Source organism: Panthera pardus, unplaced genomic scaffold (genome assembly GCF_024362965.1).
Source record: "Panthera pardus isolate Hobbes unplaced genomic scaffold, ASM2436296v1 HiC_scaffold_13, whole genome shotgun sequence".
NCBI lineage: Eukaryota > Metazoa > Chordata > Mammalia > Carnivora > Felidae > Panthera > Panthera pardus.
The window spans coordinates 71,849,263-71,864,498 of record NW_026526688.1 but is presented as its reverse complement, the minus strand read 5'-3'; the positions used below and the strand labels follow the sequence as shown (position 1 = coordinate 71,864,498).

The following is a 15,236-nucleotide window of genomic DNA, read 5'->3' as shown; positions in this document are numbered from 1 at the left end:
TGTCAGTGGAGGTTGTATTTGTTAAATGGATGACTTTTCTGGCATAGAATTTCATAAGAATGGAAAACAATTTTCTGATACGTTCATTTCCTGTGACTCAAATTAAGTAGGAAAAATTAAATAAGGGAAATTTGTCATTCTTTATTTACCAGGAAGCAGAAAAGGTAAACATCCGCATTGCTCTTGTATGTGCTGAGCCATGCATTCCTTCAAGCAACCAGAAGTGCTGTAGGTACTAAAATTCTGCAGCTTGATGTTAGGGTTGCATTCTCCCCAGGAGTATTCTTGATGGACTGTCTTGAGATAAAATAAATACCTAGCTCAGGAAGTTTATCTGAGTCAATCCATACATCTCCATTCCAAGAAGAGAAGCTAATATACATTTTTACTTTTTTTCTCAGATCTCTTTGATTCTTTTTTTTTTTAATTGACTACATTTGCCTATTTTGCCTGCTCTATTAACGTGAAAATCCCTGAAGGTAGATATAACAGGGGTCCTTTCACACATATCCCAAATGCTCTGTACCTGTAGTGAATTAATAAAATCAGACAGACTGCTCTAAAAATTAACTCATATAAGAAAAATAGTATCATTTATGGAAATAATATGTTAGCATATTAATCAGTCCACCCACAAAATAGGAACCAAAATCATACACACACAAATAATCCTTTATTGAGTACTTATTTTATGCCAGGCAGTGGGTAAGTGCTTTCTTTATGTCATTTCACGTAAACCTCATAATAACCATGAAAACACAATATTATCTTTATCAGAGAAAGGAGATGGAATTTCAGGAAGTTAATTAAGGAAATTGCAGAGCAAGAGGCTGGCCAATGGAAATCAGCCAGACATGTCTGACTCCAAAATTCCTCCTCTTCCCACTTATTTTTCTTCTTTCCAGAGCATCTCATTGAGAAAATGCACAGTTCAGCAACTTAGGAGTGTCTTCATATTTACTGATTCTTTCCATCTCTAATGGAATTTAAAATTACGCTGATTTTACCAGGTTTCCCAGCTTTCACTTATGTTGTACATGTGAATTCATTGTTTTTGCTAAATAGTTACCTCCTAGTAATGGGAAAGAATCTGAAATGAAACTCTGGAATTTCCAGAGGTCTTCTGAGAGCATGGCAGAAAAAGGTTTCTAGTGGAAGTATTATTTATGTGTATATACATTTATTACCTTACCTGATTCCCTCAGACTCTACACCTTGTGAATATTATTTACCTTGACTTGGCGGATTGTTACCTGTGCATGCATTCCCACAGGTGATGACAAGCCTAAACCATCAATCTGGGGCACCTTCTGTGGTGAATGGATAACAAAGATGATTCCAGCATAAACAAAACCAAGGGTTTGTTCATAAGTGAATTCCACCTGAAACAAACAACAATTTCCCCAAGTTACAAATTGATATCAATTCTACAAAAGCTTAAGAATTAGTTATACTATCTCATGATAGCATTTGACTTACTTAAAATCAACCATTTCATATCACTGTTCAATTTTTATATAAAAACTGAAAATTAAACACCTCTAAGATACTTTTCATGGTTGAATCACATGTCAAGGTGTCAAGAGTTTCCATAGATTACTTTTTACCTTAGATGAATGCCACAGTACATATCATGACTGTTAATCATCTGATTTCCTGGAGGCCCTCTCTTCACCTTGTTGCCTTTTAGTTGCTTCTTCCTTGGCTGTTCTCTTCGCTTCATTGGTTTTAGAAAATCATTTGGCTCCTTTCGTCTCTTTGCAATTAAAATCTCTGGCCTTCTTTAAAATTGAAATTCATTTCCTCCTAAGAGTGAAGACTTACACTATTTCTTTAACATCATGCTCTTCTATAAATCCTATGCCAGATGAAAAAAAACGAAGAAACTTCTTGTGATTTTGTTATTAAAGATCTTCCTTGACGTACAATGAGATTACATCCTGATAAAGCCATTGTAAGGTGAAAATACCATAAATCAAAAATGCATTTAATACTCCTAACTTACTGAGCATCATAGTTTAGCCTCGCCTACCTTAAACATGCTTAGAGCACTCACTTTAGTCCACAGCTGGGCAAAATAATTAACTCAAAGCTCTTTTTAATAATAAAATGTTGAGTATCTCATGTAGTTGACAGAATATGGAACTAAACATGAGAAACAGATGGTGCAGAATGGTTGTAAGCATATCAGTTATTTATGCTGGTGATTGCGTAGCTGTCTGGGAGCTACTGCCACCCAGCATCATGAGACACTGTCACACCACATATCATTCGCCCAAGGACAGGTCCAAATTCAAACTTCGAAGTGTGACTTTGACTGAATGTGTATCACTTTGCACCATTGTAAAGCTGAAAAATTGCAAGTGGAGACATTGTGAAGTCAGAGACTGTCTGTAGTTGTAATTTCAGGTTATAAGGAGAAAGAATGGGCTTGGGGATACGATGATTTTTCCTGTGAATAGGTCGATTGTATATGTAATTACATTTAATGAACGTGCTTAATATTCCATTTGTAACTCAGGACCCTATTCCTCCTGGGTCTGTTAGGACTCTAAGAAATACTCGGTTGGCTAGTCTGGACAAGTATTTAAGAGCCATTCACTTATGGAATATTGCATTGCATCTGCAGACTTCAATTGCATCCTAAAAATATTTGGGAAATTCGGGGCGCCTGGGTGGCTCAGTCGGTTAAGCGTCCGACTTCGGCTCAGGTCACGATCTCGCGGTCCGTGAGTTCGAGCCCCACGTCGGGCTTTGGGCTGATGGCTCAGAACCTGGAGCCTGCTTCCCATTCTGTGTCTCCCTCTCTCTCTGTCCCTCCCCCATTCATATTCTGTCTCTCTCTGTCTCAAAAATAAATAAACGTTAAAAAATTAAAAAAAAAATATTTGGGAAATTCTAGCTTGTATAATCCACAATGTAATATTGGAACTGACCATATGGCCAGTATTGAAATCACCTAGAAGTATTTTTTTTAATTTTTTTATTGTTTATTATTTTTGAAAGAGAGAGACAGAGAGCAAGCAGGAAAGGGGCAGAGAGAGAGGGAGACACAAATTCAGAAGCAGGCTCCAGGCTCTGAGCTGTCAGCACAGAGCCCAACACGGGGCTCAAACTCACAGACCGCGAGATCATGACCTGAGCGGTAGTCAGCCGCCCAACAGACGGAACCACCCACGCTCCCCTGAAATCACCTGGAAATATTAATCAAATATATGTACAAGCAAATACAGTATAAGTATATGATCAAATATATATACATGCATTATTCTGTGTAGTACTGTGTTGAGCAAAAAGTATTTTGAATGAGATACAAGAGGAAGTTATGAAATATACCTTAAGAAAAATTCTTTGAAAGTAGCCAATGGCCCCATTCACTTGGATTGGAAGATAGGATAATTCAATGGGATTTGGGGAAACTAGATGTATTTCTCAACTTTGCCATTAATTGTGTGATTTCTGATTCTTAATTTATCAGCATTTCAGAATCCTCATTTATAAAACCACTATAATGAAGTAGATTATCTCTAAATGTGTAATACTAGAAAGAGCTGTGTAAGATAAAACTTAAGGATTAACCTTGGGTGGGAGCTACACCAGGTACGCTTGAAGCTGACGTCTGTTGAATTTCGTAGGTGTCTGGACATCTGCCTCTCAAGCTTAAACACTTAGACTTTTTGGATCAATTACCAATTTACAGAAGCTAGGCTTAGGCAAAATCAATTTATACAAAATTCTTTCCATAGCAAGTATTTTTAAAATAATCCTTCAGACTATATGTTCCATGGTTTGTTAAATACGTGTGCATGGCTTCTTTCCAAAACATATTGCCTTCTTTACATAAAAATCTTTCTAAAAATATTCTTAAAATACATAAAGTCATCTTAAATTAACTACACACATTGTGCTTTAGAAACCTCTGGTTTCCTTATTTTGTGGCTTAAACGTTTCTGGAGTCACAAAACTGACAGTAGTATAGCTAAAAATGTCCAGGTTAGCCTCTAAATTATGAATTTTTAATATTAGAGATCAATATTTGCATACATGGGACTCCAGTCTACATAATCAAAAATGGAAATAATATACAATTCATGGGCACAATATGACGGGGCAAAATGTTTTGATCAAGTCTTTTGATCATTCTTTTTTGTCTTGAGCCCTGGCTAGGTTTAGGAAAATTCAGTACCTGATTGAAATTGAAGAGCAAGCTTAATCCTCTTCCAGAGACACTCACTTTGTTCCTTGCTCGGATATTTTTGCCATAATTAAAAGTAAAACAGGGGCGCCTGGGTGGCTCAGTCGGTTAAGCTTACGACTTCAGCTCAGGTCACAATCTCGCGGTCCGTGAGTTCGAGCCCCGCGTCGGGCTCTGGGCTGATGGCTCAGAGCCTGGAGCCTGCTTCCGATTCTGTGTCTCCCTCTCTCTCTGCCCCTCCCCCGTTCATGCTCTGTCTCTCTCTGTCTCAAAAATAAATAAAAAACATTAAAAAAAAAAATTAAAAAAAAAAAAAGTAAAACAATTTCCATATTCAGTGAAGACATGTGCAAAGTCCTCCAATATGAAAATGAACCAAATAGGGGCGCCTGGGTGGCTCAGTCGGTTAAGTGTCCGACTTCGGCTCAGGTCATGATATCACGATCTGTGAGTTCAAACCCCGCGTCAGGCTCTGTGCTGACAGCTCAGAGCTTGGGGCCCGTTTCAGATTCTGTGTCTCCCTCTCTTTCTGCCCCTCCCCTGTTCATGCTCTGTCTCTCTGTCTCAAAAATAAATAAACTTTAAAAAAAAATTTAAAAAAAAAAGAAAATGAACCAAAGAAAATACAATCAGCTGGGTAGTTTGGTCACTTTTGAAGTTTAAATTGCTCAAACTTTTTTTTTTTTTTTAAATCAGATGTCTAAATGAGAATGCATAAAGATCAGAAAGAACAGATAATGTGGTGACTCTGGTTTGTGCTCAATAATAGTTTTTATTTTTTTGTATGTGATTATCTAGGTGGGACATTTTAATATGTAAATAAGCAAGAAGAACTAATCTGTCTTCCATGGAATTATTAAGAGGATACTGGAGTATTAATCTATGATAATGAGAGGCTAGAGTTGCCAGGAGTCATCATGGCTCTGGGAGGGAGAACTCACACGGGAAAAAGCCAATGTGAGTCATGAGACAGAGAGAGAGGACCTAATACATGTTTACTATAAAATTTCTTGGTGACAAGTTTAAATATGTTGGTTGGTAAATAACAAGCAACAGAGAAGAACTTCTCTAAATTAAGAGTACAGCAGGGCTTTATCTCTGTCAGATGTCTGTCAGGCTTTTTTTTTTTTTTTCCTGTTTTCTGTGTGCTAAAGAAGGCTACCAAAAGGATACAGAATTGTGTCCCCAAATCATGAATTTATGAAATTAACTTGGAATCACCTGACAACACATGCTACAGAATTGCTGATACAAGAAACAGGATGTCAAATTGCCTTTGCTAATAGTTTTCAGGTATATCTGAAACTTTATCTTAAGTGTAGATTAATCCTATAAAGGATAAAAACAGGATGTTATGAGTGATCAGAGAAATATACATAATTTTCACAGTCAAATGCTGGTGCCTACTCATTTTCTATAGCCCCCAAGCCAAAAAAACTAAATGTTGGCTCCTTAATGATAATAAAAATGCTACCTTGGAATAAGTTACTGAAGAATGGGAAAAATTAAAATATCCCCTGGGGTGACAATTTTTTTTGTTTTGGAAAGATTATCCTTCAATAAAGGTAATCGAAGATTTCTGTTTTCTACCTTTTCTTATCTAAACTACTTAAGAAAAGAAATACGTCTCGTGTGTATTCCACACCCCTGATGTCATAATGCTCAACTAACTAAACACAATCTTTGAGCAAGTTTCAGTTGATTCCCCACGAAAGTAAACATTATCTCAGTGTGAAGCAGTACTGTGCTATAGTTTGTTATATTGATGATATTGGAAGAAATATCAAACCATTACCTGTGGGCCACATGGCTTTCCAAAAAAGTCACATTCCAACAAAGTGCTATTGTTGAGATAAAGACCATTTTTTTTTTTTTTACAAACTCCGTAATGCTGAAGTTTTGATAACTTGCAAAAAAATCAATAGCGTCTTTTTTTTTTTTTTTTTTTTTTTTAATTTTTTTTTCAACGTTTTTTATTTATTTTTGGGACAGAGAGAGACAGAGCACGAACGGGGGAGGGGCAGAGAGAGAGGGAGGCACAGAATCGGAAACAGGCTCCAGGCTCCGAGCCATCAGCCCAGAGCCTGACGCGGGGCTCAAACTCACGGACCGCGAGATCGTGACCTGGCTGAAGTCGGACGCTTAACCGACTGCGCCACGCAGGCGCCCCAATAGCGTCTTTAAAGCCAGTATAATTGGACCTGATTTCCTGAAGATAGAGGACGTTGGATACAATATTCCGTAAGAAAAAAATAATACTAAATTTGGCTGTAGCATCTGTTTGGAACCTATTAGTAGAAATAAAGGCAATATTTAGAAGAGCAAAAACTTTCTATTATGTAGTAGACACATTATCTAGGGGCCAAACATCTGGCCCCTATCAACTTCTCAGGCATATCTGCTACGCTTTCCTTCATTCAGAACACATTCAAGCAAAATTGAATCCCTAAGAAGTCTTTGTCACATCCTGCAATTTACCTTGTATTTGCACATACAGTTTCATTTACCTAGAATACTTCTCAGACATTGATCTGGATACGTCCTAACGGATCTTCGAGACGCAACATGAAGAGAATAGGAACGCGAGGTCACTAAGAATATAGACTTAGGGGCTAGATTTCCTGAGTTCAAATCCCAGCTCTGTCATTGTTGTGGCTTTGTGCCGTGCCCATGTGCTTATGTTGGAACTATTTTCCAACATCTTCTTCCTTGGATTTATCTGGTTACAATCTGAGGTCATCGTAGGGTCGGAGCTTTGGTCTGGTACACACATTGTTGTAGATCTCCTGACTCAACTTGTTGGTGTGGGACAGCAGCCAGGAGCTCCCTGGCCTCCTTAAGCTTCTTCAGATCTTGGGTCAAGAAAGAGTACAACCTGAAGAAGGTGCCAGCTTATCCTGTAGGTCTCCTACACTACCAAGATCAGGGCTTGTGAAAAAGAGAGACACGCATTTCTAGTCTGTGATTGTTTCCTTCACTTCAGATCTATTTTCCTTTCTGACTGCTGATGTTGCTGACTTCAAGCCCAGCTGGATTAAAATTGGTCCATGTAAATTAAAATTAAGTCCATGTAGTGGACTTAATCCCCAGAATAAATCCCTTATTCTGTGTCACTCACAGGGCTTCTTTTTCTCTGATTGAGCCCTGATTGTTACAGCCACTTAATGGGATGACTTAGCCAATTTCTTCCTCTCACTGTGACTCAGTTTCTTCACTTGTAAAATTGGTGTATGTTAAAAAAAAAAAAAAAAAAAACCTGTCTCAAAACGCTATTTTGATGATTAAGTTATTTTTCCTAAAAAATGTAGAAGAGTGCCTAGAATACAGTGAGAGGTAGGTAAATATGCATTAAATAAATGAATGCCTCATTTATGGTCAAAGTACTTTCCTGGCAACTAAAGCAGAAGCTATCTATTTGCCCTAACTACAATAAGGATTTTGTAACTCCCTTATTCTGCTAAGCAACTTCGACCCTGCCTTATGTATGGTTGTTTAAATGTATACTCTATATTCTTTTCAAAATGTGATTGGTATTTCATACTTTGGATATTATAAATCTTGAAACTGAACAAACATGCTCCATTCAAATTTACTGCGAGAAAGCATAGAATAAATGTGTATCCACCCTTGGTAAGTAAGTACACAGAGCTATGTGGTGCATAGTTTGTGTGTATGTAACCACACTCTTGGACTTCCTTTATGTCCCAGATTTTATATTATATTTTATCTTCACTTTCAATTATATTTTATATCCTTTTGCTTTCTCATATAAGCCACGTGAAACCCTTTCTCGGTCAGGGTAGAACACACACAAAACCAAACATAGAAAATAGAAAACAAACCCAAGCCAATATACATCCTTTCAGAGATGAGAAACTGCTTTAATGGCCAGGTCCTAAGATAGTGTCTTATTTACCCAGCTTTGACCCTTGCAGGGCCTGTCTTAAATCCACCAGCCCAGGTTCTAGAATCCTATACATAGCCTCCTATGACTTCCTCTTCTCTTAAAAACACAGCTAACTCATGGTGGTATTCTACTAAGTGTATTACAGCCAAAAACCTTGCTTTTCTTGGTCAAAAGTATTTGTAGTGATCTTTGAGGAGTTAGCCATCTACATTTGCAGAGGATTTGGGGGAGAATCATGGTGTTAGCCCTAACTGAGGGATGGACCTTCCACTTCCTTCAGCCTTCTGTCTCTCTGAATGATGACAGCATACCAGGGATCAGCTCCAAAGCCCTGCAATTTTGGGTCAAGAATCATTACTACTTCATATAATGTTCACCGGATTCTTTTCAAAAGGATTGTGCAGAGAAATGAAGGAATTACCACACGTGTAGGAGGTATGAATACAATAGATAAAAGGAGTACAAGGGAAGGCGTTTTAAAATAATCTTTTAAAATGTTTTGTATTACATAATAATAGTTGAGACCATGAGGGTGATTTAAGCAGATGAACTAAACTTAATGAATAAAGCCTACCAATATTTGGAACAAAGGAAGTAAAAAAAAACTGTGAGACATATTGTTCAGCATAAAACCGAAGGGCCTTGCTGAGTTTATTTTCAACTTTAATTCAAATTTTAAAACCTTCCTGTGTCTAATCTTTCAGAAACCTTGCTTAGTTTGAGTGTACTTACTCTTTTATTTAACATACACTGGTAAGAGGCTAGCAAAAGAAAACATAATAAAAATACACTGATTTGTTTAAACAAGTTAATAATTGATAGCCAGTCAACGAATCTGTCCTTCTTGTGTGGATTAATGCCCTCTCACTACACATCCCCAGGTTATGTAACCCAAATGTATATGCTTCATCTGATGTCCAAGTTGATGCCTGACTCAGCCCTTCACTGAATCCCACCAAAACAGATTTAAGTCCACCATGCATTAACAAGAAATGAGTCTTTTCCAGATCGTTTTATGGAGAGGAAAAAGGGGGAAGAATGTCTGCTGGTTGGATCTCCTAGGAGCCAATTTTAATATCTTATCAGATCTCTCACTAAAATAAAATCTTTGACACGTGTTCATTTTATATTTGTATAAGAGTCATGCTTTCATCTTTTATTTAAAATCCCTTAACATGTCTTTGTTTTTTAAGCGTTTATTTATTTTTGAGAGGCAGAGAGAAAGCATGAGTGAGGGAGGGGCAGAAAGAGAGGGAGGCACAGAATCCAAAGCAGGCTCCAGGCTCCGAGCTGTCAACACAGAGCCCGACGCAGGGCTCAAACTCACAAACCGCAAGATCATGACCTGGGCCAAAGTTGGTCACTTAACCAACTGAGCCACCCAGGCACTCCATATTATATTCTAATTATTGTAATAGATACAATGATTTTCTCTTTTTTGCTACTAATTTTTGAAAAATTTTATGTGGTAGGAACCCTTAATATGAGATCTACTCTCTTAACAAATTCAAGTATACAATATTGTATTGTTGATTATAGGTACAATGTGGCACAGCAGATCTCTAAAACTTATTTATCTTGTATAACTGAAACTTTATGCATATATTTTTTAATGTTTTTATTTATATTTGAGACAGAGAGAGACAGAGCATGAGCATGGGAGGGGCAGAGAGAGAGGGAGACACAGAATCTGAAGCAGGGTCCAGGCTCCGAGCTGTCAGCACAGAGCCCAATGCAGGACTCCAACTCACGGACTGTGAGATCATGACCTGAGCTGAAGTCGGACGCCTAACCTACTGAGCTACCCAGGGGCCCCTGAAGCTTTGTGCATATTGATTGCTAACTCCCCAATTCCACTTCCTGTCCCCTCAGTCCTTAGCAACCACCATTCCACTCTTTGATTCAATGAATTGGACTATTTGAGAGACATCGTATAAGTGGATTCATGTAGTACTTGCCTTTCTGCGACCGGCTTATTTCGTTTAGCATAGTGTCCTCAAGGTTTATATTATAAGGTTTCATATTGCAGAATCTCCTTCTTTTTTAAGGCTGGATAATATTTCAGTGTATGCACATATCACATTTTCTTTATCCATTTTTCTATCAATGGGCATTTAGATTGTTTCAGATCTTAGGTATTATGAATACTGTTGCAATCAGTATGGGAGTGTCAGTATCTCTTTGAGATCTGTTTTAAATTCTTTTGGATACATACTTAGAAGAGAAACTGCCAGGTCATATGGTAAATCTATTTTTAATTTTTTGAGAAGCCTCTACACTGTTTTCCTAGCCAATGTTCCCTTATGCATTCCCACCAACAGTGTACAAAGATTCCAATCTATTCAGATCCTCACCAACACTAGCTGTCTTTGTTTTTTTGTTTGTTTTTGTTTTTTGATAATAGACATCCTGACAGGTGTGAGGTGTATCTAACTGTGTTTATTTGCATTTCTCTGATGGTTAATGATGTTGACCATTTTTTTTTCCATATAACTATTCTCCATTCGTATGTCTTCCTTGAAGAAATGTCTACTCAAATCCTTAGTACATTTTTTAACTGGGTTATTGAGTTTTGTGGGGTTTTTTGGGGGGGAGGAATTGTTTATATTTTGGAGATTTACCTCTCAATGGTTACTTTTTTAAAAAAAATAATTTTTTACCAGTTATGGTTATTTCTCTGAAGAGAGGATCTGTGAAATTCCTCACGCTGCCATTGTCAAAATAGTATATACATTTTATTTTAAGAACAGATATCTTCAATCAGCCTTTGCTTATGTTAGAACACAGACCATTTAACATAGTACAAGGCAATGGTATTAAAAATCTCTGGGGGATGGGGTTGATTTGCTTTTACTCTTTGGGACCTTGATGCACACTTTGACACATATCTAACAGTCACACAAGTGTGCTATAATATCTAATATATATTGAACACCTGTCCAAGGAAAACCCCAGGAATGAGACAAAATGGTGTATGTGTCACCTCATCTGATGCAACAGGAAATGGGTAGACAACGCCATATCATTTTACACATACAGAAGTTGAAGCTAAGATTAAGTGATTTGTCCATGATCAAGTAGTGGATCAGTGGGGGATCTTAAGGAAATCGCCCTCCCCGTCTCTAGGGTAAATCCAGCATGTGCTCTTCCAGGCCATCCATTGGCAATTACAGGGCTTTTCTGGAAGGCGTCATGGGGCACAGCCACCCTCCTACAGGAGACCTGATACAGTCATTGAATTGCAGTTTTCTGGAGGGAGTTGTAGCTAAGGACTCAAGAACAGCAGAGTATTAAGCCAAGCGTAAAGCTCTTCTGAGCTTCGGGCCCCGTGTGATGGCACAGGTCACGCATCCATGATGCTGGCCCTGCCTTGGTTACCTTGAAGGTCTCGTTATGTACACATCAGAACATTTCCTGTCTCCATACTACTTTCGCACAGTGGCTCCCTCTTCAGGTTCTTCTTCACCTCCATCTAGGAACTGCCTGGGCATCCTTGATACTCAGACTTCCATGACACTCCAGACCGAGACTGTCCCCTGTCCCCTGTGCTTTCAGAGCCCCTGCACATAACTTTATGGTACTGCACAATTATCATACACACTGCATGGTGACTGTTTATGTTTCTCTCTTTCTTCCTAATCAACAAACTTTTTAAGTGCAAGGATCCAGACTTTTATCTAACCACAGGATTTGGTGTGATGCCTAGTAAATAATTGTGGAAAGAAAGAAGAAAGGAAAGAAAGAAAAATTAAAGAAGAAATCAAATAAGCTCCTTTGCCTTCCTAAATTTGGGTTTTTAGGTATAATTTAAGAACTTCAAAGGTTTTATATACATTAAATATCACATAGTAAAACCTAACTTATCTTATACAAGCAAGGTTACCCTAGCAAGGTGATAGAGACCTATCACTACTAAAAGAGTAATTGTTACCTGTTTAAATGGCAAAACGTCACAGCCGGGAACTCGATCTTTTCCACATACTGAACCTCGGTGGACATCGTGGTGGACCATGTGAAGTAGCTGACCAAGCGACTACAGACCTGCCACACCACGAGTGACACTGAGCCACCACCAACCAGATCAGCTTGCGAATTTTGCTCTGGCTGCGAACAAGGTTGTGTACTCCGTGGAAACAAGTGGAGATGGCAAAGTCATGGTCGACTTCTTCCGGTCATTGGCAGATGGCAGCAGTTTCTTTGAGAGGCATAGCTTTATCTTTTCCAGGAGTCCTTAAGTTGAGCAAAATAATGAAACAAACACAAGTAATGAGTTAGAAAACCTTAATGCAATCTGTGAGAAACACAACCCAAAGAAAAGTTGGAACAGGTTACCCTTTTCACCTTTTTCAAAATCCATCTTGAGTTACATGGTTTCTTTAGAAACTAAGTAGACGTGTTGATTCCATGGGTTGAATCGAATGGGGTGCTTACAACTCATAATCTTTAAAAGAATTAGCTCTCAGTTTTGAAATACAATACTCCCCCCCCCCACCCCCACCATGAAACACAAAGTCTCTTAGATGTCTTGAGCAAAATCAGGCCGATTCTTCTGAGAGTTATAAGTGGGGTTAAAAGGCAATCTTTAATCTTTGACTTTTAATTGATCTTCAATTAATCATAGTCCTACAGTAAGGTGTGTGTGGCTGAACGTAACCTCTGCAGCGTCACAGGCGTCGAAACACAACTATTTTACTTCAGTTGGTTAATCTAATCAGAATGTTTAAAATCGTGTTATCAGTTAAGCAATCTATTTTCAACCTCTTCAGAAAGTGAGTTTTTTCAATACTGTCAGTAATAAATCAACTCGTGTTTATTTATATTGATTGATAAGGGCTGGTGAATGTGGCCCTAAATTTTTCCTGGCAATATATAACATATTCTGAATCTTATGTTGGAAACAAAAAAAATTTGTTTTTATTTTTCTGTAGAAGACATTCAGAATTTCTTCGCTGAAGGAAGTCTGAAATACAGCTGAGAGGATGAGATGGACTTTGACATGGAAATAGCATTCGCCTGGTCAGGCCTGGCCTCTTATAACCTGTGCTACTGTTCAGAAACTGTGCCGAGTTTCTTAATCTTTCTAGTAAGCGGTTCCTCTTCCATCAGATGGGAGAACAGTATTTGCCTCATGAGTTTGTTGTATTAAATAAGACAATACCTGGGGATAAATTGGCACGTCACCTGAACCATGCATGAAAAGTACTCAATTAGTATTACCTATTTTTATTATTCTGCTAATTTAGTAGTGCTGTGGCAAATGGCAAAATATTCGGGGATTTTTAAACATTGTCTAAAATTCTCATTTAAGAAATGAGTTCTTAATGGCGTCACAAATGCTTATAATTAAGTGAATTGACTTATATTTTTTGCTTCAATTCAAGAAGTATCGTTTGTTTCAACTGGTCAGCATTTGTTTCTAAAAGGTTGCAAGTGTGGCTTATCATTAAATCATTACTTAATACATCATAGGTCCCAATCAATTAGCTGAGCTTACATCATGATATATAAAAGGCACTTATAAACATTTTCTAAGGGACTCCATTTCATTTGTAAAGTCTTAGGACACAATTACAAATTATATTATGATTATTTTACAGACTAGACACTAAGCAGGAAATTATGTATTAATCTGAGTAGCCTAACTTTAGACAAAAATTTTACAATTGTCCCACGTATAGTTGCTTTTAATATTGAGTTAGGCAATGTATATATAAAGTAATTGGCCCAGTCCCAGGGCAAAATTAGAAATATAAGAAAAACTATTGTGGGGCACCTGGGTGGCTCAGTTGGTTCAGTGTCCAACTTCGGCTCAGGTCATGATCTCACAGTTCGTAGGTTCAAGCCCCACCTCGGGCTGTGTGCTGACAGCTCAGAGCCTGGAGCCTGCTTCGGATTCTGTGTTTCCCTCTCTCTCTGCTCCTCCCCCACTCGTTCTCTGTCTCTGTCTCTGTCTCTGTCTCTGTCTCTGTCTCTCTCACAAATAAACATTAAACAAAAAAAATTCTTTCTCTTTCTCTATCTGCACCTCTCCCCACTTGTGATCTCTCTCTCTGCATCTGTCTCTAAAAAAAAAAAAAAAGCTCTTGTTATTTTTATTTCCTATCAAAATAAATTAACAATGCTCTTTTGTGCGTATTACTTAGCCATCAGTTTACAAACACAAAGAATGAACTCTTACTGAAGGACAACTCAGTCTCTGGGCATCTGGCACCCTTCCTACTCCAGGGCCCAAAGCTGTTAGAAGGGGAAGAGTGATCTAGTAATTAGTAACTGGCCAACCAAAGTATTGCCAGTTGCCAGCATACCCTGAAAAAGCAAAGTTTTCAGGTGTATCTGTCAACTTGTTTAATATAGATCCATTCCTTGACAATTACTGCGGTTTTACTGGAATATTCTTAGTCATTTGCGAAGACTTTAAAAGAGTTTTGGAAATAATTATTATTGCTCATGAATAGTGAAGAAACAAGGTGAAATATTCCTATGAAGAAGGTTAAAATTGGTTTACTAAATGACACACCAGCCTGAAAGACAAAGCAAACGTCTTACTTTCCTGACTGAAGTAAACCCTACAGAACAACGGCAAGTGGCCCTTGCATTGAATACTGATCTTTAGAGAAGCATTTTAAGGAACATCAAACAAGTTTTACTGTATTTAAAAGCAAAACAAAACAAAACGAAACAAAACAAAAAACTTAGAGGCGCATGATACATAGAAACAACAACAAAAACCCAAACAAGATAAAACCAAAAAATAGATCCTAGCATACAGTGATATTTCACAACTATTTTTGTTTGACTCCTTCATAGAAATTACTTCATTCCTACATAACAGAAACTCCATTACTTATATCCAAGTCATATCGGAAATCAAATTTCCCAAATGGGAAACATAATCTCCCTTTCCCCTGGCTAATTTCTAGCCTGTGGGAATGAAAATGGTAACTGGAGGAGTTCACTCCTTACCTTTCTCAGCATAGGCTTTTGGTTTCTCAATCTGCTTCATTCTCAATTTCAGCCTGTGGCGTCCTTGAGGTATATCCAATTTTCATTCATAACCGTGTTCATTTTGTGGCCTTTATATAAAATGCACCAATTGAGGTTGTAAAACGTGGGGGCAGTATAAATGTTTGTGTT

At 37.9% G+C, this 15,236-nt stretch overlaps 1 protein-coding gene across 1 annotated transcript in view; it reads right to left on the bottom strand.

Annotated features, from left to right (window-relative positions):
• The window catches only part of ASIC5 (acid sensing ion channel subunit family member 5), a 29,847-nt gene extending 14,742 nt beyond the window's left edge, over positions 1-15,105 (bottom strand). The window contains 11 exon segments of the mRNA XM_053900702.1: positions 150-297; positions 1,233-1,382; positions 4,187-4,280; positions 4,521-4,552; positions 5,991-6,059; positions 6,062-6,131; positions 6,382-6,483; positions 12,034-12,172; positions 12,175-12,264; positions 12,267-12,332; positions 15,066-15,105. Of these exon segments, the coding sequence (XP_053756677.1) occupies positions 150-297; positions 1,233-1,382; positions 4,187-4,280; positions 4,521-4,552; positions 5,991-6,059; positions 6,062-6,131; positions 6,382-6,483; positions 12,034-12,172; positions 12,175-12,264; positions 12,267-12,332; positions 15,066-15,105 (1,000 nt within the window).
• Between the last annotated feature and the right edge of the window lie 131 nt (positions 15,106-15,236).